Source organism: Eubalaena glacialis, chromosome 10 (assembly GCF_028564815.1).
Source record: "Eubalaena glacialis isolate mEubGla1 chromosome 10, mEubGla1.1.hap2.+ XY, whole genome shotgun sequence".
Taxonomy (NCBI): Eukaryota; Metazoa; Chordata; class Mammalia; order Artiodactyla; family Balaenidae; genus Eubalaena; species Eubalaena glacialis.
In genome coordinates this window covers 119,488,646-119,514,541 of record NC_083725.1, presented here as the reverse complement: position 1 = coordinate 119,514,541, position 25,896 = coordinate 119,488,646, and the positions used below count along the sequence as shown (strand labels likewise).

The 25,896-nt window shown below is 54.1% G+C and overlaps 1 protein-coding gene across 6 annotated transcripts in view; it reads left to right on the top strand.

Moving 5' to 3' along the window:
* SHANK2 (SH3 and multiple ankyrin repeat domains 2) overlaps positions 1-25,896 on the top strand; it is a 570,985-nt gene that overhangs the window by 400,358 nt on the left and 144,731 nt on the right. For all 6 annotated transcript variants that reach the window (XM_061202240.1, XM_061202242.1, XM_061202244.1 and 3 more), the window contains 2 exons: positions 16,807-16,889; positions 18,470-18,594. In XM_061202240.1, coding sequence (XP_061058223.1) covers positions 16,807-16,889; positions 18,470-18,594 — 208 coding nt within the window. The remainder of the gene's footprint in view (positions 1-16,806; positions 16,890-18,469; positions 18,595-25,896) is intronic.

Sequence of the window (25,896 nt, the reverse complement as noted above, 5' to 3'; positions counted from 1 at the left end):
TCCTGATCTCTGGGACATGTCTATGTCACATGGCCAAGGAGAATTAAGTTTGCACGTGAGACCTTGTCAGCGTGTCAGCTGACCTTAAAGATTGGAACATGATACTGGAGCATCTGGTGGGCCCTGTGTTGATTGCAGGGTCTTTAGTAGAGGGGGGAAGGAGGGTCAGAAGCAGAGGGAGGGGGGAGATATGACAGAAGAGCAGAGGATGGACTGATGGAGGACGGGGCCACGAGCCAAGGGGTACAGGTGGCCTCTAGAAACGAAACGGCGAGATTCTCCCCTGGGGCCTCCAGGAGAGGCCAGCCCTGCCACACCTTGATGTTAGCCCCATGAGACCTGTGACCTCCAGCAGTGTAGGAATAAATCTGTGTTGTGGATGCCACCAAGTTTGTGTTAAGTTGTTCCAGAAGCGACAGAAACTAATACGAGTGTTTGTGAGCAGTGAGAACAGACCCTGGCACAGGCCGTTCTGATCCCTGTTCGCCTTGAGCACATTGCTGCCCAGGACAGGGAGAGAGGGCCCCACTCTACAGATGGGGAGACTGAGGCTGCGACAGTTCCGGCCACTTGCCCAAGGCCAGGAAGGGACTCAGGACCCCGGCTCCTCTCCCAGATGGTTCCCACTGCACCCCCTCCCTCGCTCATTGGCCTCCTCGGGACCCCCGGTCATCCCGGAGGCTTGCGGGACAGGAGATGAGGTCTGGGCTCATGTGCCCACTGGGAAAAGCCACGGGGTCCCCCGGCTCTGAGGCTGTGCCGGGGCCACCCAGGAGGAGGGTAGGCGTTTGCTGCCGCAGAGGCCCCAGCCAGAGCCCACCTGCCTCCGGGAACGAAGGCACTGGCCGGGAGCACGGTGCGCAGGGCAGGGCAGGGCCACGGAGGCCGGACTCACGCAGCACCTGGAGGAAGGCCACCTTGACTAGTGTGACATCAGGACGGCGCCCGGCCTGCTCCTCGCTTGCCTTCTCAGTGCTGCTCCCCCAGGGAGCCGGCCACCCCTGGTCAGGGTGCTGGCTGTCCCGGGAGCCTCGGGAGACTGTGGGGCCCTGAGGGACCCATCCCGGCCCCGGCACCTGCGCAGAGGTTTGTGCAGACAGAGCGCGGAGCCGGCGTTCACCGCCTGAGCCCACAGCATCCTCTCCGGGCAGCCTGTGCGGCCACGTCACTCCCCAGGTCACTCCCTGGATGAGTGACCCGAGCTGCCCTGCAGGCGCCCGCACACTGGGCAGCTTAGACCAACACAGATTTGTCCTCCTCCAGTTCTGGAGGCCAGAAGTCTGAGATCAAGGTGTGGGCAGGCCCTGCTCCTTCCTGCCTCTTCCAGCTTCTGGGGTCCCGGCTGTCCCTGGGCTTGTGGCCACGTCGCTCCGGTCTGTTCCTGGTCTTCACATCACTTTCTTCTCTTCCTTCTCTCTCTCCCCTCTCATGAGGGCACCTCTCACTGGGTTCAGGACCCCCCAGATTCAGAACGATCTCTCCTCCATCCTTACCTTAATGACTTCTGCAAAGACCCTGTTTCCTAATAGGTCACATTCCGAGTTCAGGGTGGACATGAATTTTGGGGGAACGCCGTCCAGCCACTGTACGTATGTCTTCCCTCGGGCACACGAGCGCCCCCAACGAGTGCCCAGGACTGACACCCGCCTGCCGCCACCCTCTGTGCACCCCCAGAGGCGGAACTCACACCCTGGGTGGGCCCTGGGGGCTTGGAAATGGATCACCCTGCGTGTTGGCACGTGGGCCGCCAGGAGCCTGTAGGGCGCTGGGGTGGGTGGCAGGCAGTGGGCGAGGAAAGGTCTGGGCCAGGCCTGGGCTCTGATGGGGGACTCAGGTCACACACAGAAAGCACCCGGTGCCCACTGTGCACGGAGACACCCCAGGCTCTGGGGAGGGCGGGGCCAGCAGGAAGGACAGCACCCGCCCTCCCCGCCCCAGGCCCCAGCCAGGGGGGTCCTCCAGGGACGCGGGGAGAGGAAGGGAGGTCGTTTCAGACTGTTGTCGATCTGGTGGAGTGAAGGGAACAGGCTGACGGCATGGGGCAGGCGGCTGGAAGGGGCAGGGAGGCGTTTCAGGGGAGGTCACCTGAAGGGCAGACCTGCAGGGGGCTGGGGGCCCATCCTTCCCAACTCCCTCGCTGCTCCAGGGCTAAGGCTCTGGTCCTCACCCGGCTCGGGCACAGCGGCCCTTTGTGTTAGTTGTGGGGAGACAGGACGTGGGTCCCAGGCCCCCAAGTTCTGCAGGGCCTGGAGGAGCTGCCCCAGACAGCACACATCCCAAAGAGGATGCTGAGGGCCAGGGAGGAGCTCTGTGGTCTCCCTCCGCCGGCCAAGGGGGCTCTGCAGCCCAGCACCTCCACTGGATGCCCAGCTCCGCCCCCTGGCAGCTGTATGACCTTGAGCTTTGGGTCAGCCAGGATGCTTAGGGAGTCCATGTTATGGTTGGCAGGAAATTAGTCTTGGCTAAGACCAAGGAAACCACTTTTATTTCGCTCTCAACTCTCTGCACTGAGTCCATTTGAGACAAGGGGCTGTCACCGAATCTTCCTTGGAAGATTGAAGGTTGTGCAGAACTTCAGATGTGTCACCGGGGCTCCTGAGTCCTCACCGCCAACAAGCAGCCAGCAAAGGAGTAGGGTCTGGAGGACTCTTTCCCAGCCCAGAACATAACTTGAAAGCTACTGGATTTATCAGGAAGTCTTAGCATCCTGAAATCTGGGCATGGTCCGTATTCTCTAATCTGTAATCAACCTCCCCACCCTCCCTCTCCAACCTCTAGATGTCCATTAGGAAGCTTTTATTATTTGCAAATAATAAAAACCCCACTAACGGTGGCTAAGACCACAATGGTGAGCCTGGAGGAAGGCATGTCCAGGGTTTGTCCCATGGGTCAGTGGCGTCTCTGTAAGCTTCTTGGCCTTTCCCTCATGGCCACAAGATGGTGGCCACAGCTCCGCATATCACGTCCTTAGAGCAAATCTTATGCAAGAATATAGGGGAATAAAGCGCCAGGAAGCACTCCTCTGATCTCTCTCCCCCCAAGTAAAATATTTCCAAGAGGGCCCCCAGAGACTCACCCTCAGGTCTCATTGGCCAAAACCATGTCCAGTGACCACCCCTAATTGCAAGGGAGGCTGGGAAAGCAAGGATCTGACTCTTCCAGCCTTGGTAGTAGAAAGCAGGCCGGGGGAAGGAGCTGGGTGTGTGAGAGGGACAAAGCTCCGTGCCGTGCCTGGAAGTGGGTCCTCCTGGAAGTGGTGGCTTTTGAAGCGGGTTTTGAAAGATGAATAGGACTTCGGTATGTAGCGAGAGCAAGCCTACAGAGCGTGTTCCAGGCAGAAGTAAGAAGATGAGCGCAAGAGCAGCACGCCTCTCAGCCAGGAAGCCCTTCTCATCTGGCAGGTGGCCCGTTCGTTGCAACAGGGAGTCGTGAGGCGTGCCCTTTCAGAACTACACGTGCTACTTCAACGGCAAACCTTCACACAGAAGGTTTGGTTGCTGCACCATTTTAGGTGTCGGGCCTCTCTCTGCTTTTGGCTCTGCTCACCCCACGGTGTTCTTCCTTGCTTGCATTCGCTGTGGCACACCATTTCCGGTTCTATGTCGATGTGGAGCAGGATGTACTGGCAGAATCTTCTTGGGGTACCCCCAGGGGCTCTCTGGGGAGCTCAGATATTGACAGGAAGTCAGAGATGCCTTCTCCAGAATGCGCTATTGGAACCGGCACTCTGCCGCCCCGACAGGTCCTTCCCCACCTGGTCAGTGACCCCCAGCTGCTCAGTGTCATGCAGTCCTAGGTCATGGCGCCAGCCCCAGACGGCACGGCTTGGCCTCCGGCTGTGTGTCCTCATGCAAATCACTCAACCTCTCTGTGCCTCAGTTGCCTCATCCAGAGAGTGGGAGTAACAACAGTACCTCCTTCATGGGGTCATCATGAGGATTCAATGAATTTAACACAGGAAGCACTTAGAACCGTGCCTAGTGACCAAAAGGGCTCAAAGACTGTGCATAATAATTATAATGTCTACTATTATTACTTCTCCATTATAACCACTTAAGCCAGAATTCAGACCTCCTCCCACATTGAGCCAACTAAGCACACAAAAACCCAGACACAGTAAGGGGGGAGGGTGTCTCTTTGTGTTTTAGAAAGGACTCTCCGTATGATCCTTCTGAACCTTTCTAGGGCACCTCACAGATGACCCCATTTCTAAAAAGTTTTTTTTTTTTTCTTTTCAGAGGAAAAGCTCAGATATATCAAACCTGGCACCTGTGTGTGGTCATATAAGTGTTGCTTGCATAGGAGAATTAAGACTTTCTTAGCTTTTATTATATGGAGGTACATGTGGGTTATCTTGAGGCACTCATATACATGTATTATTTGTGTCAGTTCAAGTGTCTTCAGGACATTTAGAACATGTCTTTATAACCCACGGCCCACGGGCCCAATCCGGCCCACTGCTTGTTTTTGTAAATAAAGTTTTATTGGAACATAGCTCCGCCCAGTCATTTACATAGTGTCATGACTACCTTTCAGCCACAACTAGCAGAATGAATAGGTACAACAGGGACTCTATGTCCCAGAAAACCTGAACTATTTACTCTCCGGCCCTTCACAGAAAGAAGGGCAACCCCTGATCTAGAACGTTTGCCAAGCTCCTTTCACAGGGCTCCATCCACCTGGAAGTGTGTCTCCTTCACCCTTTGAGTGACTTTTAGAACTGCCCCTTCAGTGGAGGCAATCTCTCATCTAAGCCTCAGCACTTGGAACAAGAATAAAATGTTCCCGTGGAAGGAGGTTGGTGGTCTGGGGTGGACAGGAGCGGTGGCCGGGCTCTCCCCTCCAGCCGGGGCCTGGCCTGGGGTTCTCGTGACCTCTCACCTTAGAGGTCAGAGCCATCCTGGGCAGGTGAGCTTGGCAGGGGAACTGTGGGGTCAGGGTGAGCCCTCCATGCCCCTCACCCCACCCAGGTTCCACCTCCTCTCCAAAGCCAGGGTCCCCGAGTGACACCCCCGCTCAGTCTGATTCAGTGGCTTTATAGCTGTGGACAATGCCCACCTCCCCCAGAGGGACTCGGGAACTGGCCTTGCCAGCTGAGCCCGGTGTCTGTCCGCCAGCCCACTCAGCGTGGTCTTTGGGGGCAAACTCCAGACCGACAGATGGGGCGGCCCGGCCTGTCGTTTTGATCACCAAAGGAAGAAAAGTCACAGCATCCGCTTCCTGCACTCCCAGCAAAATGCCAGAACTTGTCCTGCTCCCCTAGTTTTGGTTTTTTTGTGTGTGTCTGTATTTTGCTTGTTTTCTTTAAAGAACGTTCAGTTCAGGGTCAAAGGCCAAGGTTGATGAGTTGGCCCTGCCCCTGGCCGAGCTGCGTGGCCCTGGACAAACCCTTCTCCCACCAGCTTCATGGACTCTCATGAGAATGATCCCACCCGCCTGGAGGGTGGGAAGGGTCTTGGGGGAGGTAGTGTGGGAAAGCGGCTTCAACAGGGCTGTGGGCACCGTGCTCCCCACTGAAGGAGGCGGAACAGGAGGGCGACCATCTCTTCCTGGTTTGCCTGGGACCAGCCTGGTTTTAAAAGTGAAAGTCCCGTGTCTCAGGAAACCCCTCAGTCCCAGGTAGCCCAGGACATGGGTCACCCCACCTGCATCACAGACCGTACACAAGAGTCCCGGGCTTAGGTGTCATTTGTTGAGTCAGTGAGCATCATTTAAGCACCTACTAGAATGTTCTGACCCCAAGCCCAGAGTGGGTGGGGATCCTGTCCAGGGTCCCATTGCCAGCCTTTGCCAGAGCCAGGACTAGAAAGTGGGCCGCCTAGAAGTGAGGCGGGAAGAACCAGGCCCCGACCTGGGGGCACTCACACGCTGCCGGGAGAATCAGACTGTAAACAAATAAATCACAATTTCAAATTCAGTAAGTGAAAAGAGAGAAATAAAGCAGAGGGCAGGGCAGAGCATCGGGAACATGGAGGGTGTGTCCGGGCAGTAGGGAAGGCCCTTCTGCAAAGTGACCTCGGGACGTGACCAGTGACGGGAGTCCGGCTCATGAGGACCTGGAGCAGCGTTCCAGGGAGAGCGCAGGCACTGCAGTGGAGGCGAGGTTGACCAGATGGCCGCAGTGTAGCTGGAACAGGGAGAATGAGGAGGAGCCCCGGGCAGAGCACACAGGGTCTTAGCCATGGTGGGGAATTTGGATTTCTACCCGATTCTGATGAGCAGCCATTGGAGTATTTTTAAGTGAGAAAGATATGATCCGATTTAAGGTTTTTATAAGAAAGAGTGAATTCAGGACAGACTTGTCAGGAAGCTTGTGTGGTCCTCACATGAAAAGATGATGGGGCCTTGGAATACAGGGAGTTCAGGACAGGTGTGCACATGCCGGCTCTGTCTTGGTGCTCCTGCGGATGACACGTACCGACAGGCTGGGAGGGAACAGAGGCTTCAGGAAGACTCCTCGGGTTGGGACCGGCACCTGGGCACTCTGCATCCCGCTTGCATGGGTACCAAGGCTCTTTTACTCTGGCCCTGGAACCTGGAGCATCTTTTCCCTGGTTGCTGGGGGACCCCGTCCTGCAAGGCTGAGCTCCCTGCTTTTCCGGTGACACGGGACGGCACGTTGCTCATGACGGCAGCACGCAGCGTCTACACAGACAGAGCCCTGGGAGCTCCTGCCACTTTGAAAGCACAGGGAGGTGCCTGGGCATCCCTCCCTCACAGGCCCCCTGCCTCCTGGCTTTCTGACTCACAGGAGTGTCCTGCTCTAAATAAGCGCACGTGAAGGATGTCCAGGCACACCTCCCTTTACTGCACTTTGCTTCATTGTGTATTTTTTACATATTGAAGGTTTGTGGCAACCCTGTGTCCAGCAAGTCTGTTGGCGCCGTTTTTCCAACATCTGCTCACTTGGTGTCTCTGCGTCACATTTTGGTAATTCTCACAACATTTCAAACGTTTTCATTGTTATTATATTTGCTACTGTGATCTGTGATCAATGATCTTTCATGTTACTGTTGCAAAAAGACTACATCTCACTAAAGGTTCAGATGATGGTTAACATTTCTTAGCCATAAAGTATTTTTTTTGTTTTCTATTTTTTTATTTTTATTTTTTTGGCTGTGTGGGGTCTTCGTTGCTGCACGTGGGCTTTCTCTAGTGGCAGCGAGCGGGGGCTACTCTTCGCTGCGGGGTGTGGGCTTCTCATTGCGGTGGCTTCTCTTGTTATGGAGCACAGGCTCTAGGCATGCGGGCTCAGTAGTTGTGGCGCACGGGCTTAGTTGCTTCGTGTCATGTGGGATCTTCCCAGACCAGGGATCAAATCCGTGTCCCCTGCATTGGCAGGCGGATTCTTAACCACTGCGCCACCAGGGAAGCCCAGCCATAAAGTGTTTTTTAATTAACCTATGTACATTATTTTTGCAGACATAATGCTTTTTCACACTTAATAGACTGCAGTGTAGTGTAAACATCACTTTTATATACACTGGGAAACCAGAAAACTCATGTGACTCGCTCTGTTTCCATATTCCCTTTATTTCCGTGATCTGGAACTGAACCCCCAATATCTGCAAGGTCTGCCTGTACCTTTATAAGGAAGGAAGCCTTGGGGGTGCTCTGCTGATGTCACCAGGAGATTCTTTTACGTAGGGAGCATGTACAAATATTTCAGTTTACGTTTAACGTTTTCAGAATGAACGCATAAGGTACATTCTCACTAGCTGATTAAGTCTGCCACCCTCTGCTGTATGTCACACCCTGTGCTGTGGACTTTCTTTTTTTTTTTTTTTTTTATTGGAGTATAGTTGATTTACAATGTTGTGTTAGTTTCAGGCGTACAGCAAAGTGATACAGTTATATATATATATATATATTCTTTTTCAAATTCTTTTCCATTATAGGTTATTACAAGATATTGAATGTAGTTCCCTGTGCTATACAGTAGGTCCTTGTTGGTTATCTATTTTATATATAGTAGTGTGTATCTGTTAGTCCCAAACTCCTAATTTCTTTTTTGTTTAACCCATTTCTTATCCCCTTGTGATGTTTCAAGGCTGCGGTTGACATCCATATTTTGACATCCAAGGTCACAGAGCTGGTTTGGTGAAACCGGGACCCCCGCCCCACCCAGGTCTTTCAGCTTCCTAAGTGGCTGGTTTCCCTTTTTGATCACATTTCCATTCATCTCCTCGGGGAGCGATGATCACCTCCTGTCATTATTCTGAAGGCATTTAAGCTGTGTCTTTGTCTTCTCCATTCTTGGCAGGTAACATAGCCTGGTTGTGCTTAGGGAATGCTTTGGGGTGATTTATTACAAAGTCATGAGACAATTTAATTTGAATCAAGTTCTTTGCACATTATTGCTTCTATTGGGAAAAACTTGTAACTGTTTATCATGTTAGTGATGAGGAGGGAGATGCCGTGATCATGGCAGGCGGGGCGTGTTCAGAATTGCCTGTTGGAGAAACGGCTCCCGTAAGAGCGCATCTCCGTGGATTGGGTGGGTGGGCTCCGTGGGGACAGCCCGTCATCCTCACCCGTGAGACGGAGATGATGCCGCTTCACGGGCAAGGCCCCCAGGAGCTAGGAGCCGTGTCACTGGTGAATGAATCGGCCACATTCGTCATCTCCCGCGCGTGACACAGAGCAGCCTCGCACAGCCCGCCTCCCTGAGCACCAAGGTGGCATGGGCTTCCCATCCCCTGGGAGTTAGGGCTGCCTCCTGCTCGTAAGGGGTGGGGAGGGCGAGAGGGCAACACCAAGTGTTCCCCTGACCGGGATGCAGGAAGCAGGATTCAGGGAGCAGCGTGTGTGGCTGCGAGCTGAGAGGTGCCCCACCCGTAGTGAGTGTTGGCGGCGAGTGACAGATGACTTGGGGAACCCCTCCCGCTCACTCATGACCCACCAGCCCTTCCCAAGGACCGGGCCTGGTCCTGTCCTCTGTGGGGCGGCCCTCCGTGCCACTCCGCAGCCAGCGCCGCCGCCGTGGTGAGCTGGGCCGCCTGCCCGCGCCTGGCATCTCTGCCCAGCTGGGACACCTGTTGAGGCCCCTGGCATCCCCCTTGGAAGAGCCGACGGGCTCTCTGTGTAGCCTCATCCTGATGGGCAGAGCCCGGAAATTTCTAGGACAGCCACTGCCATTCCCGGTCCCTATAGGCCCCGCTTTCTAACAGTGTCCCAGTTCCCACCTCCATCAGGCTCTGTCACCGAAATGCGTTTCCACGGGGAGTGATGCAGACGGGGCTTCTCTGGGGCTCCGTTTCCCTGCCCTGGAGAAGGCGAGGTCCCCCCCACAAGTGCTCTGGGAGGAGCTTTCAGAGGTGATACACGTGCCGGCCTCTCCTCCAGGATCTTCCCCGGGTGTCCCCAGGCTGCCCACGTGGCCTCCGCTGCTCTAGAAAGACCCCCCTGGGGCCCTGCACCCTGAGTTCTGGCCGCCCCAGCCCAGATCTAATCAGCTGTGTTCATCACGCCCACAGCCCACATTCAATATACCTTCTTACCACACACACAATAGTTCTGAAATGATTTTGGTAATTCTGCCTTTGGACCCATTTGCCTGTGAGTAGCTCAGTGCAGGAAGACCCCCAGCGGCTTCTGTGATTTCTTTGCCTTGAGCCACATACCCACGAAGTGTCTCCAAGTGAGAAAATCTGACTTGCAGGTAGTTGTCACATGTAAGGGTGCGTGATGGATACAAAATTTAGCCAGTAATGAAGTTGACCCCATGTTCAATTTCAGAGACACTTAATTAAACACAGGCTAATTTCCATGTTGTTTGCTGTTTGGATTTTGGAGCCAGTGGATTTTCTTTTCCAGCTTGCAAACATGTTTGTGGGGTCCCTAAAGCTTTGAGGCAGCTGGGGGCTGGGTTGTAGGGCCCAGTTGCCGAAAGAGCCCTGCTGCCTGCGCCTGGCAATCCACACCGCCCCTTCCGCAAAGCTGAAGGGGATCAGCGCTTCTGACCAAGGCACCGCGTCCAGCATGTGTGCCCCTCCTGCACCTGCGTTTGTGCCTCATCTGACATCCTCTCCTGCTACGGGGCCGGGCCGGCCTGATGACCTGCAGCATCTCTGGCCAGCATCTCGTTCTGGTGCCTGGGAAGAGTGGTTACACCAGCAACAGCAGACCTCCCTGCGTGAATTGTTGAGCAGGAAACATGGCTGTGGGACGGAGTTTCTGCCACATGCTTAAGTCAGCCTTGGGTCATCCCAGCGGGATTCAGGCCTGGCCGGGAAAAGGCTAGTGGGGAAAGTAGTAGATCAGCTGCTTTCTATTCGTTTTGGCCTTCCGGGTGATACCAGGGGGACGCATGGGCTGTCCTGGGCCTGCCTGAAGCTGCATTCCAGCCTCTTGCCACCCTTGGGCCTTGCTCTTGCTGTGCAGGTGGCCCACACCCACAGCCTGGTGTGATCGGCCCCTCCTGCCTCCCAGGTGGGCCTCAGAACCTTTATTCCTGTGGTTCCACCTCTGTCTGGAATGTTCTCCTCTCCCTCTTTCCCTCTCCAGCCTCTCAACCCACTCACTCCTATTCATGCATTGGTCCTCCTCCTACAGGAAGCCCTCCAGCCCCCTTCTAGTTCACACAGCACTATATCCTACACATTTGTGTGATGGTTGGATTCATATTTATCTTCCCACCTGCCAGGTGTATGAGTTTCCTGGTGCTACTGTAACAAATGACCACAGAGTGAGTGGCTGCAAACAGCAGAAATGTATCCTCCCCCAGTTCTGGAGCCAGAAGTCTGAGATCAAGGTGTCGGCAGGGCAGTGCTCCCTCCAAAGGCTCCGGGGGAGGATCTTCCCTTCCATCTTCCAGCTTCTGGTGCTTGCCAGCGATCTCGGTGCTTCTCGGCTTGTGGCTGCACCCCTCCTGTCTCTGCCTGTCTTCACACGCACGGCCTTCTCTCCCCTGAGCCTCTGTCTCAAATCTCCCTCTCTTTTCTCTTCTAAGGACCAAGTCATTGGTTTTAGGGCCCTCACTAAATCCAGGACGATCTCTTCTTGAGTGCCTTAACTAATCACATCTGCAAAGACTTCATTCCCAAATAAGGTCACATTCACAGATATGGGGGGTTGGACTTGAACATAATTTTGGGATCCACATTCAACCCACTACCCCTGACATGTCCACAAGGGCCAGACTGGGTCTGGTTTGTTCCCTCCAAAAATGCCCAATATCCATTCCATCACCTGACACTTCAGGTGAAGTAAGGTATTCAGTAAGGAAAGGCTGAATTAATTTATGAATTAACGTGGTAGCTTAACCATTGGCCCCAGTTGCTTCTAAACTTTAGTCCTAGGCCAAAACCCAATCCCAGTGGAGCAGGGAAGAAATGGAGCTGTTTGACTTGTCAGGGTCACATCCCAGCTGGGATCCTGAGAGCCCGGCTGAGGCCATCTGGTCTACCCCAACAGTCCTTGTGTTCAAAATTAAAATGCTTGCAATGAGCCTTCCCACGTGAGACAGGGCAGACAGAGCCACCCCAGGGCCCCACCTGCTCTTATACCTCGGCTGCCCGGGCCCAGCTTCCCGTGGCTTCAGGTTTACAGCTCCTCCGGGATCAGACACCACTGCCAAGGGAGCTTATTCAGTGACTGACAAATCCTAAATGCCAATTGTCATCGCTGGGACCTGCTACCTTCTGGACCCAAGCAAAGTGCAGCCTTCTCTGTAGGCCCATCATGGGGCCACAGTTAAGGCCACTTGAGGCCTGGCCACCTGCGGTCTTGCCAGGCAAGCACCAGGAGTGTCTTCAGGCCTGCCAGTGGGGCAGGGACTCTGAGGCCCTCTCTGCAGCCAACCGATTTCCCACCATACGCCTGCCTCGCTCCATGTGTATTCAGCACACTCTTTCCTGCCGTGTGCCTGGGGCTACTAGGGAGTGAAAAGATGGAAACCTTGCACGGTCTCTACCGTGTGGCTCCCAGGAGACTTACAACACGGGGTTGTGTCTCCCAGTGTTGATGTGGTTCTATATGGATACCTCCTGATTCCACGGCAGCCCAGCCCCCAGGTAGGCGGGCATCTATGGACATCTCTTGCATTCCCCAAGGCAGCCAAAAGCCTGTACTCCGTCTTTGCATGAACTCGATAAAGGTGCCTGCCCCTTCCTTGAGGCCCTTTACTTCCAGCTGAGCCAAAATCACCGCAATAAACATATGGGTCTATGACGGCCATGATAGAATGGTAGTCTCCGTAGTTGTACTGTGCACAACCTGTGCACAACCTGAGCAACTGTACTTGGCGGGGCTGAATGCCCACCCCCTTTACCTTCCACAGCTCCTGTTAGAGGAAACTGCCAAACGAGGGTACATTTGGGGTACGTTAAAGTGCTCTCCTGCCCTGTTCAGAAAACACATTTGAAGAGAGCACAACGGGATTACATTTTTTTTTCATTAACAAACACTGTTAGAATCTTACCAGGAGTAGATGTTATGCCATGTAGGGAGATTCAGAGAGAAAGGGGCATGATGTTTGCTCCCAAGGAGCCCACAGGTGATGGCTTTGAAGGTGAGAAGGCCCCATCAGAGGCTGGGGCAAGGCTGGAGGGAACCCCCGTGGAGAGATTATGTGATGGCCCCTTGTCAGGAGGGCTTGGGTAGACGTGGCCGGCAAAGGGAACGTGGAACAGAGGCAGTGAGGTACTACGAGGACGTGGGTAAATTATAAGGCCAAGCTGAGGGCATTTCAGGGGAGTGAAACTGAACAGATGGAGGAGACGTGGCGGTGAGGCTGGGCTGTGATTGGGGTCCAAGGCAGGGGGAAGATGCAAAGCAGGGTGGGCGTGATCACCTTTGGGTTGGGCTGTTTGCGTCCCTAGGCCCCGTCCCCAGGGACCAGGTGGTGGTGGTGACTTCTGCGTGCACAGCAGGGGGTGCAGCATGGGGACCGTGCAGGTGCCGAGGTCCTGCCCCAGTGAAGTCAGATCTCGTGCGTTGGGGCTGCATCTGGAGGGCAGATCTGCTCGGGCGGGACCAGGGTTGGCCTGGGGCGGAGGTTCAGGCGGCCTCTGGTTCTCAGGGCTTCGGCGCATCTCTGGCGGCAGCACACAGAAGCCATGTCTTCCGGATGCCGCGGCTGCCATCCTGAGACGGTTTTTAGGTTCATAAAGCAGCCAAAAGAGCCCCTTGGGAGATTCTTACCTGGGGAAGGACCCACCCTGAGGTCTGGACTGCGGGATTTCCCATTCTGATCCCATGCGGGTGGTCGGGCCATTCGGACAAAACTGGACGTTTGCTCCTGTTTTAAGGGAATGACTCTTGTGTTGGAGTTTCCCGTCGCTTTTCAAGGACTGCTACCCAGATTGTAGGTTTCTAACAGCCCGGAACTGCCTTTCCCGTCCTGGGCGGAGCCAGCTGCGTGCAGTAGGCCGTCCACAGTGCAGCGCTGCCCTGCCCTCTGGGGACTGTCCCGGAGACCTCTTCACTCGAAACCCTGCGGTCTTCTTTCGGCCACTGCCACCGCCACCCCTGTTTTGCACGCCTGCGTTCATGCCCATTTTGCTCCATTTCACGTGGCCCCGTGCTGGGTAACCCCAGGAAGAGGTCACTGTCTCCTGGGGGGTTCGGCACATGGGGATGCCGACGAGGGCACCTTCCCCTGTTGTGAGGGCAGGGGCACTGCCCTCGCTTGCTCCTCAGAGCCCCTGCGAGGCAGGAATTACTGCTCCCACACTGCAGATAGGGAAACTGAGGCTCCGAGAAGCTAAGCTGGTGAATGCCCAGGTTGGGATTCAAACCCAGGTCTGTCTGTGAATGAAGGTGAGATGGGGTCATAATGGGCAGGGGACCGGGGGCTGTTTAGATACTGAGCTAATGCAGGAGAGGGGAGTTCAAGCTGCCTTTCTTCAGATCAGAGACTAAGGAGTCAGGCGTTTTCTCAGTGAGCAGGATGACGTAGCCACACGGCACAGGGGCAAGACAGGCAGCCATGAGCAAGTCAGGAAGTTCTTCAACAAGTCAGGAACCGCTGAGAGGTTTAAGAGGGGACTCAGGAGAGGGGCTCTGCCATTAGCCTGGGAAGCGTCCTTACAGGAGGAGGAGGGGGTCGGCACATGCAAACGATGACCCCGCCCGGGACGGTTTCTGTTCTTAACACGTGCTGCGCACCTGGGCTCCGATGGATTGCTTTGCTAACTCCTGCTGAGGTCCTCAAGGCGTGCCTTGCTATTATTCCCGTTCTGCAGAGTGGGACCCTGAGGCTTTGAAGGTCAGAGTGACCTCGGGGCCAGAGCAAAGCCGGGATCTGAGCTGAGCTCTGCGTGACGCTAATGCCTTCCCTCACCCACCACGGTCAGTAGGGAGGGAGTCAACCAGTGGCCGGCCAGCCACACTGCCCCTAACAGGTTCCCCGGCCTGGGGGACAGCTGGAGGGTCCAGCTGAAGGTGTCAGGCTTGCCTGCCAGGCGGGCGGAGCCGGCCCACGGTGAGGCCACGAGAGGGGAGAGCGGGACAGGGTCACCTTGGAGCTGGGCAGAGGCAGGCATCGGGGGCCACATGTGTCCCCAGAGGGGCAGGCATCATCTTTCCAGAGTTTCAAGGGGCCCCTCCTGCAGGGGGATGTGCAGGAGCAAAAGGCGTGGCTTCAGCAGCCTGGCCCTTGGAGGCCTCTCGCTGGAGAAGCAGGAGGAGCAGGTGACGGGTTTGCACCTGCCCAGCCAGGGCGCCCTCAGGCTTGAGAAGTTCAGAGGTGGGGAGAAGGGGTGGTGGGGAGACAGTTGTGCCTGCATTCTGGTCGGGGAAGGCATGGGATGGAAAGGTGGACAGGCCTGGTGGAGGGTCCGCTCACCCCAGAGCCCCGCCCACCCAGCCCCTCCCCTTCCGCTCCTGTGGTTCCCGGGTCCTGGCTCCCCGCCAGCTGGTTCCCGATGGCGGCAGTTAAAGCAATGGCTCCCTGGGGCTCTTTGGTTCCACCGCAAACCGTGGGTATCGCCCCATCTGACCTCGCAGGAATCTCAGGAGGCCCGTGGCTTGTTCTCACCCCGCTGTGATGTGAGGGGAAACAGGTTCAGAGAGCTCGGTCACCGACTGAAGGCCCGGCCAGCATGTGACCTGCCCATGGACTCCCAGGCCTGGACCCCTGGCCAGGCTTCAGCCCTCGGCTGGTGGGCCATGGGGGCTGAGCTCCAGACCTGGGGCTCCCTGTACTTGGCAGCCTGAGTGAGTGCCCAGGGACTGAACCCCCGGCCCAGGTTCTGAGACCACCCTGGACCGGTCATCCTGGATTGTGTGGTCTGCCTGTTGTCAAGGTGTGTGTCCCTCCGTGCTTTCCTGGACGGCAGGGTCACGCCCACGAGTTCCTTTGTGCGGCACCTCATGCAGGGGTGGAGGGCTCAGCAGTGGGTCGGGACACCTGCGTGTCCTCCGGCTGCGTCCCCCACCTCTCGGAAGCTGCCCCGCCTCGTCCGTGCTGTGCGACGTTCTCAGCTGCTGCCCATCGCGCTGTCCAAGCTCCCCGGCCCTCCTCCTCCCGGGCCACCCTACCTGGGTTGCGGTGCTGTTCCCAGTTGGCTGCAAGCGGGGGTCACGTGCTTCCTGCAGGTGGCGAATCCAGGGCTGGGCAAAGCTGACCTTCAGTCGTCTGGGACTTCGAGCCCGTCCCACCGTTCGCCGTCTGCATCCCCAGGCCTCCCCCTCCAGGACAGAGGCCTGCGGAATTCTTGGGGGCCCGCCCGCCGGGGCCCTTCCTCCTCACCCTGCCGTCCCACGCCAGCCCCTTAGGACCCTGGAGAAAGCCTCTCCGGGCTGCCTCCTGCCCCTCCTCCTCCCCCTCCCCTGCAGCGGCGCTCCTCGCCCCCTCCGACTTACTTCCGGGGCAGCAGGGAATCCTAGAGGGATGCAGCCCCCGGAAGGTGGGCGGGGTGCCGGGAAGTCCACCTCGGTCCTGCACCCGGTGCCGCGGGCGGTTGATCACGTGGCGACGCGCCCATACTCTGGATGGTGGGAGGCTTTGGCCACCGAAGCAAAGTTGGAGCTTTGGGCTTTCTTTCCTTTAAAAAAAAAAAAAAAAAAAATTCTGTGCCAAGAGGCAGCTGGTGTGGCTTTAGGCTGTCTCTCCAAGGGGGGAGCCTGCAGCCCCCTTTCTCCCCATCCCCACGGCACGCCACCCTCCAAAGGAGGCTGGGTTGTCAGTGGCTTCCGTGTCACTGGAGTGACCTGCCCCCGCCCGCCGGCCGCCCCCTCCGCCAGCCTGCGGTTTCTCCGTGCGGGATGACGCCCAGCCGCCGCCGCCGCCGCCGCCGGTGGCATTGTGGGCTCCGCGGAAGACCGAGGGGGGCCCGCGTTCCCCCGGAGCAGAGGGAGGGGTCGCCGCGTCTCCCGGTGCCTGCGGCTGCAGGGAGCACAAAGAATGTGATGTTTTTTTAAAGCCTTTCGAGAAGAAGAAAAAAAAAAAAGCCTGCTGCCTCCTGTCTGCTCCGGCTGATTTCCTTGCGCTGCCCTGGATGCTGCCTCCGGCCCGGGCTCCGTAACGCGCGGCCTCCAACGTGCCCGCGGGCCACTTACTTTCTCTGCTTTCCAGTGCCCAGAGCCAGCCCGCGCTGCCATCACCATGTATGACTCCTGCCTCCTGCTCGCTCCCGCTCTGCCTCTGCCCGGCCCCCCCCTCCGAGCCCGCCTATCCCGTTAGCCTGCCCCCCAGCTGCCTTCGCTCCTCCTGCACCCGGCTTGGTTGCCTCCATGCTGCCTGGATCCGGCGAGCTGGGGTGATTAATTGGCTATGATGATGAACGTCCCCGGTGGAGGTTCGGCCACGGTGATGATGACGGGCTACAGTAATGGGCGCTATCCCCGGAATTCTCTCTACAGTGACTGCATCATCGAGGAGAAGACCGTGGTCCTTCAGAAGAAAGACAATGAGGGCTTCGGATTTGTGCTCCGCGGGGCGAAAGGTAAGAGCAGCGGCTCCCAGCCTGGATACATCCACATGTGTGTGTGTGTGTGTGTGTGCGTGTGTGCACGCCTGTAGAAAAAATGTTCTCCAGCTCAAAAAGAAGCCCTTTTCCTGGGGGTACTCGGTTGCTAGACAACCATGTTCTTTAACATGCTGCCTGTTAAAACATCGGGGCTTCCTTTAGGAATATTTTTAATTTTCTGTACACAATATTGCTCTCTCTCTCTCTCTCTCTCCCCCCGTCCCTCCCTCCCTCCCTCCCCCCACTCTTTTTTTTTTTAATTCCTGGGTTTCATCTATGTTTCATGGTTTAGTTCAGCCTGATTGTGGCTGGCTTTGGAGCTCCTGGTCTCAGACGCCCAGAATTACCCGGTCCCGAGTTTCGGGCACCTCAAAACTGCCCCATTCTGGGAGTGGGCTCCAGCTCCGAGTGCGGCAGGCGTCCGGGTGCCCGCCTCTAAGGTGACTTTGCAAGATGGTCCCCTCCGCCGTGGCCCAGCCGGCAGCATACATGTCACGTGGCCTGCAGTGAGGGCTCCAGGAACATGTTCCACGGCAGTGCACCCACCGCCAGCCCTGAACTTGGGGTCTTCCCTTCCAGAATAAAACAAAATGGCATCACCTCCCCGTGAGAGGAGACATCTGTGCCCCGCGTGTGTGGGGAAACCATGTGCAAGTTTGATCTCGGAGCCTCTGTGCCACGCTGGGGGTCCCGCACCTGTGCTGGCCCGGGAGGCCTCCTTCCCCGGTGGCAGCCCCACCTGCTCAAGGCTTGGGCTGCCCTGACAGCAGCTCGTCCAGAGGGAGGGAGAAGAGATACATCTGTCCCCGTGTGTGTCCATGACAGTCTGTGTGATGTCTCCCCTCCCCCGACCGAGGCCGTCTTCCTCTTCCCACCTGCCACCCCCGGCCTCACATGACCACCCAGGAAAGTCCACCTCTTCCCCTAGAGTTTCCCTCTGCAGCTCTGGGGCCCAGAAGCCAACGCTGGCTCTGCTGAGGAGCGGGGGCCCAGCCCTCCCGTGGACGCTGGCCGCAGAGTGGCCACAGAGGGCCGGGCTCCCAAGAGCGAGAATTCACAAGCGGATTCCAAATCTGCAGCCACCCACTGGGTCAGCGTTCTGTTCCGTCCACGCTCCAAGTTGAATTCCCTTGGTTGCGAGTCTACGTAGATGTGAATTTGGCAAGCGGTTCAGTGTGGTGTTTCTGTAGCTCCATGTGGTTATGGGGGGAACTTTTCCATTTATAGAACTGAAAATGTTTAGTCACTGATGCTTTTAAAGAAAATGACAGGCGTGTACATACAGACATGGACAGGGGAGCACGTTATCCTGTGTTTTCAGCGCAGAGGCCAAGAGAGATGTTGGTGGCACCAAAATGCAGTTGGCTCCGTCGCTTGAGTTGATGTTGACCCGTGACCAGGAGTGTCAGCCCCTTCCCAGGGGAGAGCTGGCCTGGGCCACCCACTTCCCACGGAGACACAAGGGCCTGCTTTCTCCCAGGGTCCCGTGGGAGGCCTGGGCTCCCAACTTGGAAACATCTCCCAGGCTTGTAACAAGGTATACCTTGTCTTCCCAGCGGATACGCCCATCGAAGAGTTCACGCCAACGCCAGCGTTCCCAGCCCTGCAGTACCTGGAGTCCGTGGATGAAGGCGGGGTGGCATGGCAAGCCGGACTGAGGACTGGGGACTTCTTGATTGAGGTAGGGACAACGGTGTTCATATCTTTCTGCTTGGGGAGAGTGCCGACTCTCGTGGGGTTGGGGTCTGTGGTCTTGGCAGCATGGTCATTGGGCCAGATCTGGGGGCACGCATGGAGGCTGCCGTGGACCGGGGTTGCTTGGTTTTTTCCACCCACGGTGGGTGCCATTTTCTGAGGACTGTGCATTGGGATTGTCTTTGAGACTTTGGCTTTATCTCTTTGGAGGCTTGAAATGTATGTAACTTGGCCGTTGGTCTTGAAGTAGGAGGTAGACGGAAGAGAAAGATGGTTGCCGTGATGTCGGGGACACGCGTGGATCTGTGGTTGTGACTGTATGAATAGACCCAAGAGGAGCCATGGCCCATTCTTGTGTCACGAGGGCAGGCTGGAAACTGCTGTACTATGGCTCTTGCTCACATGAGGTCTGTAGCGTTGGTGGCTGAGAGTCTGTTGATTTTTAAGTCGAAGTAACTGACCGGTTGGATGGATGATGGCCTTCCAACACCAAGGAGCCTGGGCAAGATGGGTGGCTGGAGTTGATGGTACAAAAAGGAAACTTTTAAACTCAGATGCTGGGAAAACTAGCTTTTGCTAGTAGGTGAAAGGAGGGAGAGTCCTCTTCATTTAAAAAATCTCGCTAGACGTGCGTGCCCGGCTGCTTCAAGCCTCACCTGGAGTCACCATGTTGGTGTGTCTGAGGTACCAAGCTGCCGGCACACTTGAGCTCCCTGCCTTTTGCAGGTTTAGGTGTTACTTTCAAAGGAATGTGTTACTCTTTGGAAATATCAAGAATAAAAGACTATGTTATACCTTGAAAAAATTACTTTTAAGAGGCTTGGTAAGCTCAGATGGCCCCCGTTGGGAGTTCATGTTTCTTGCAAGGGCGTTCCTTGGGGCTAACCCTCAGCCCTGTCTCATCTGCTCTGGAAATCCACCTGTAGGTGGAAAGAATGGGTGCATGGTGTCCAGCCGGGCACTCGGTACCTCCGCCGTGGGGCCAGCCAGACACTTGTTCGTTCTGGAAAGGAGACGATCCAGGCCATGGCGAGATGGCCACTTGAAGCCATTTCTCTCCATGATGCCTAACCTTCCACGGGTGCTTTTTTGAGCTGCAATTTTGCTCATGATCTCCTTGGTGTTTCTGAAGACTATTAGAGTGATGGAAATCCGGAAGGAAAGATACTATTGGAGGAGAGAGAGCCAGGTAAAACAGAGAGGGTGCTTTACCTTATACCAGGCATCGTGCGTCGGTCTCACTTTATGTGCTGAAAGATGTATTTAAATTACTACTGACCAATCAGAGCCTGGCTCAGATGAAGAATTGCACTCCTTTGGATTCTTCTCCACTGAGACTGTGGGATGCGTACCCAGCATGGTCGAGACTGAAACCCACTGTGGTTTCATGAGTTAACTCGATTTGTAACCTCATGAAAATGCAGAGAGACTGGGTTGAATCATCTTCTGTAGGTTGCAGTTGTGATGTAAGTCCCCTTCCCGTGTGTGTGTGTGTGTGTGTGCGTGTGTGTGTGTGTGTGTGTATGAGAGAGAGACAGAGACAGAGAGAGAGACTCCAGTAGGTTGCCATAGCTGTTGCTGGTTCTCGGTTTTAAATAATAAATGAGGGCTGCAGATGCAGGAGCATCCCTGGTTGTTAGGCTCATCAGATTGTTTCCTTGATAAACTAGTCAAAAAAAGAAGCGTGGGACGGCCGCGGAGCGTTTGCTGAGCCCACCCCTCTCCCAGGAAGCAGAGCTGCGCTCGGTTGGTGGACGTGTCCACAGCGCACACCTGGGCCAGGTAGAGAAGGCACGCCACCTGGTCGGATGGATGGAAGGCTCCATGGAAATTAGGAGCGTTAAGAGTTTCTGCCCTTCTGTTTTCCAAGCACCTCCTTTGACATTGCTTTTAACCTCTGCTATGCAAACATATTTGTCCTTTTGGAACAGGTTTTATATTCTGGGTAGCCTCTGAATTCCAGGATTCCAGGAATGACTGGCCCTGAGCTGCCTTAAGGTTATGTTTGTCTTATTAAATGTCTCAAATGACCTGAAGGAGACGTGGGCCCAAAACAGCCCCAGGCCCTACAAGGCTGCTCACCACGGGTCCTACTCTAATGGGGAACATGGTGGGCCAGCGGGGGGGCGGGGAGGTGGCGCTGGGAACCTCGCTCCTCCCAGTTCATGCCAAGGCTGCCTCATGGGGCTCAGAAATTCTCCTTTAGGAGCTTGGGTGTAAAAGACTATCTCCATTGAGTTGTTTTCCTAGCTACCGGATTCCGCCACTGGAATAGTAAAATCATTTATAGCCTTATAGGTGCATGTTTTTTCCAACGGAAAATTTTTCTATGTTTTTCAGTGAAAAGCTTCAACCTTGGAGGGATTGTCTTAGACAGACTCACGTGTCTTAGGTGGATCTTTGTTTTGACCGGAAGCCATCCTGGAGGCTGGGGTTTCTGGGCTCTTGGTCAAGTGCAGGGTCCTGTTTGGAAGCTGCCCCGAGGGCAGGCAAACTGTCCACATCTCCCCACATCCCCCCGCAAGCCTTCCTTTCTCTTTGCCATTGGAAAGGAACTCAAAGCGTGTCCGATTTTTATTTTCACTCTAAAAACGCATGCTGCAGTGTGAACTCTGGGACCAAGGGGCAACTTGTGAAGTGAATGTTCACTCTTCAAAGTCTTCAGCAACTACTGAATTTCATTTTTCCTTCTTGGACTTTGTCAGAACACACACACACACACACACACACACACACACACACACACACACAGTCATCTTGCCAACATTGACCCTGTCAGGGAGGGTTTCCTTTGTGCGTGCATTTCTTAGGTGCCCGCCCTCTAAGATGTGTATCTCTTTGCCTTGCCCTTGGGGAAGGGATCTGTTCTTTTGTTGTTGGTATTGTTTCTTTGTTGACCACGCCCCTCCCGCCCACCAAAAAGCCAAAGGTTTGAATGAAGTTCTGTGGAAAAGGCTATCTTCCAGTTGGGAATTACGATGAAATAGATGGGCTGTGGTGTGCCAGCAGGTTGTCATGAAATCTCATCTCAGGGGTGGAGAAGAAGAAGTGGGCGCTCCGTGCATGGAGACATTCGAACAGGTGGCTCCATAGACCGTGTGTGTTTACCATTTTCAGATCAGCTTGATGTGCCACAGTCCCCCGGATGGCTGATGACACTGAAGCCTCCCCAGAGAGCTGTTAGGGGCGGTGGGAGTGGACAGAGTGGGCGGTGGGCTCTGAGTGTCCCTTTGGGGACCTGGGGGGGCGGGGAGTGACCCTCAGAGAGGTGGGCCGGGGGCAGTGACAGCCCAGAGGGAGAGGCAAGCGGGGGAGTCTGGGCAAGTTTTCTTCCTGTGCGGGTCAAATTTAAGGTTGGGGCCTCCATCAGCCAAGAATGAGTAAGGACCAAAAGGAAACCCAGTTCAGACTGGTTTAAATAACAGTGAGACTTCTCGGAGAGTTGCAATTGAAGTTTAGCGGCAGAGTCAGCCTCAGACACAGTGTGTTGAATACTCCGTCTGCTATTTCTTTGAGATTATCTCGGTTCAGGCTCCTCACCCCCAGGAGGTGGGACAGGAGAGGCCGCTTACCAGGAGGAGTCGTCAGGAGGACGTGGATGTCACGGGGGACAGTTTTGCATGGAGTAATTAAGGAGACTGGAGGTGGAGATGTCATTCTGATTCCTGCAGGGACTCAACAAACTGGAGTGCCCGTCGGCCTCACCCAGTGAAAGCCGGCTGGGCACCAGGGTAACCTGCAGACCTTTCAGAGACACCGAGACCTGGGCCCAGCCCACACCTACAGAATCGGAACCACGAGGCAGGAGCATCAGTGTTTCTAGGGAGCTTCAGTGACGCCGCCGGGGGTTCCGTTGGGCAGGAAAGGTGATGACCGGCTGGCCTCATTGTTCTGGCTCTTTGAACATCTTAATTTAGCATTCTAACAAAAAAATAGAAGCAGGCACCGCGCTGATCTCACTGGCTTTCTTCCACAAGCCTCCCCATTTGGAAACTCGAGTTTTGTTTCTTGCATTACTTTCGTAAACCAAAATATCCTGTATCTCAAGAATTGCTCATAATACAACTAAACTGTAAACATCAAAAGAGCAAACAACATTGACAACAAATACAAACAAAGGCCCGTGTCCTTATTTGTAGTCATCGAGGGTGTATCTGCCATGCACTGCAATATCTCATCCGACCCTCACAATAATCCTGTAAAATAGCATCAGTATTATCCCCATTTTACAGATGAGGGGACTGAGGCACAGAGAGGTTAAATCACTTGCCCACAGTCATGCATCAGGGGAGCTGGGATTCCAACCCAGGCTGTCTGAGTCAATAACACCACAGCTCAGAGATGCTAGGAGATGTTTTGATGGGCCGGATGTATACATGGGCACAGAGTAAGAAGAAACACAGACAATGAGAGGCCAATTTTTATTTTCAAATTGGCAAACACTTTTTTTATTACTATACCTGTCACTGGTGACAGCACTCCTAGGTTGCCATGTGAAAGAATAAACTTTTTAGAAATTGATGTGGCAGTATGTAATAAGAACCATAAAGCTGAACCAGGAATTTTACATCTAGGAACCCATCCTAAGGGAATGATCTAAAAAACAAAAACAAAACAAAAAAACAGGCAAAGATCACAGTGCAGCAAAAAGAAAGGGGTGGAGGTAGAGGGGAATGGTTAAGGGGACACCATGCATCTGTTGTGGATTTATAAGAAAGCATTAAAAATTATGCTTGCAAGAAGTTCTTACTACCAACAGGAAACGGTTACCTCATACTAGGTGAAGAGGGCAGAATTAAAGTTATCTGCACAATATCATCTAAATGATACCACCTCCCCCCAATATAAGCATAGGAAAAAAAGGAGAGAAAGTATTAACCCCTAGGTGATGGGATCCTGTGTGATCATTTTCTCTTTTGCAGACTTCTCTCTATTTCTCAGATTTTCTAGAATGACAATATTAACTTTTGACAGGGATTCATTTCACAAATGGAAAATTATTCCTTAGAAGAAGCCATCTCATGCAAATGAGCAATGTCTCAGCCTCCGTGGCCACAAGGAGTTACTGTTTGCTTTCAGGTCAACAGCACTGTCGTGGGCGTTAATTATTTTCCTGGGGCCAGCACGCCCCAACCTGCTGCAGTACGGGAGACTCCCATGGTTTTTGTGATTGTTTTCTTAGTCCTGAAGTGGCCAATCTCATTTTGTGTTAATTTTCCTAAATAGGTTTTCCCTTGCAATTAAAGCAGGCAGCAATATCCTTCCTCCTAGAAAAGTGATGCTTGAGTTTGCTAATTACCTTTTCCTCGTATTAAATACTTGCACTAAAGATGGCCTGGAACTGTTTTATAATCTCAGTTTGCATTGAAGTGAGGATGCTGAGGGATGCCCTGGTGTTTTCCTTAGAGACCGTTTGAGTCCCTTATACAATGTATGTCAGGCTGCTGCTTGGGAACCGGGACTTGGAAAATGTAACGCAGATCCTAGCTGCATGTTTGCCCCAACCATTACTTTCAACCCAGCTGGAGGTATGAACAGTTGTTACAACCTGGTGATAATCGGTCAGCCTCCCCAGCTTGAAAATTAAGTATTACACGGAGGAGAGTAAATAAAGTCCAGGTGGTTCCTGATCAGTGGTTATGCACGTCATCAGTCAGCGCACGCTTCCTGGGTCTCAGCATTCCCATCAGCAAATTGGGTGGTTGTGTGAATTACGTCACCGGAGATGAACTACAGTCCCTTGGTGTATCCGCGGACGATTGGTTCCAGGACCCACCACAGATGCCAAAATCCATAAATGCTCAGTGTCATAGCCCTTTGTATCCGAGGATTCAGTATCCACAGGTGTGGAACCTGCACATACGGAGGGCCGACTATATATTTATTGAGAAAATCCGAATATAAGTGGATTCAGACAGCTCAAACACGTGTTGTTCAAGGGTCCATTGTATGTGCCGCCCGAACTCTAGGCATGCGAGCTGCTGTTAGCCCCTGTCTTGTTGGCTAGGAGATCATGCAGGGCTAGCGGTACTGGCCATAGTATCCCATCAGTATTTGTTATTGATCATCATCTTGTCCTTCATCATCATTAATGGTGCCTGACTCAGAAGATGAAACCAATGATGATTAGCTGAACCAATAATAATAATAAGTCACACATAGAGAACAGACATGGTTGCCAAGGGGGAGGCAGGGAGGGGGAAGGAAGGATTGGGAGTTTGGGATTAGCAGATGCAAACTAGTATATATAGAATGGATAAATAACAGGGTCCTACTGTATAGTACAGGGAACTATATTTAATATCCTGTGATAAACCATAATGGAAAAGAATATGAGAAAGAATGTATATATACATATAACCAAACCACTTTACTGTACAGCGGAAATTAACACAACACTGTAAATCAATTATACTTCAATTAAAAAATAATAAGTCATAATGTTATAATAATGACAGGTGATTGTTACCACTGTCGTTTCTAGCATGTAGCTGTTACAGAGCACACCCACCATGGGCCAGGCACATACAGTCGGGCACTTCCAGCCAAGGGCGCACTGGCTGTAGCTTCGTGGTGCCTCTCTGTGGAGGGGACATCAGCTAATGCAGACACCTACCCCGCCCCACCCCAAGCCCCAAATATCCTTGGCAGGCATGCCTCCGGATTTGGCTTGAACCTCTTTTCCCCAGGCACTCACTGCCTTGCTCAATCCTATTTTGGCACGAGTCTGGCTTTTAGGTAATCTTGGAACTCCTGTTCATGATTCTCATTTCACCCTCTAGCAACAAATCCCAGAGACGAGGCCAGAGCCCTCTGTGGTCTCCCCAGTGCCAACATTCCTTTTCAGCCACACCACACCGCTCACTTTCTCTATCTTGCCTTCCAGGATATCATGAGAGGCTTTGTCACATGTCCTGCTGGTGGCCTGTGTGGCCAATCTAGGAACTCTACCCACTGCCCTCCCCCGAAAAATTCTTAATATCTTATTTAAGACATTTTAAATGAGTATTTAATTCAATAACTAACTTAAAGAGCAAATGCCAGATGTTAGCAGGAAGCTAGGGCGGCTGGCGAATTCTTGACCTTGAATCATATTGATGCTTTGGTGGTCAAGTTTTGTCGGTTTTATGTTAAAAGACAAGTAGGTTCCAGTGGCTGTCCTGGGTCCCTCCGAATGTGGAGTGTTTCTGTTCTGAAGCTCTGTGGCTTCTTGCTGTGCTGGTTTTGGAAAAGACCTGGGCCCCCTGGCTAACTTCCCACTCCAGCTCCCCTGCTCCTGGGCTGCCAG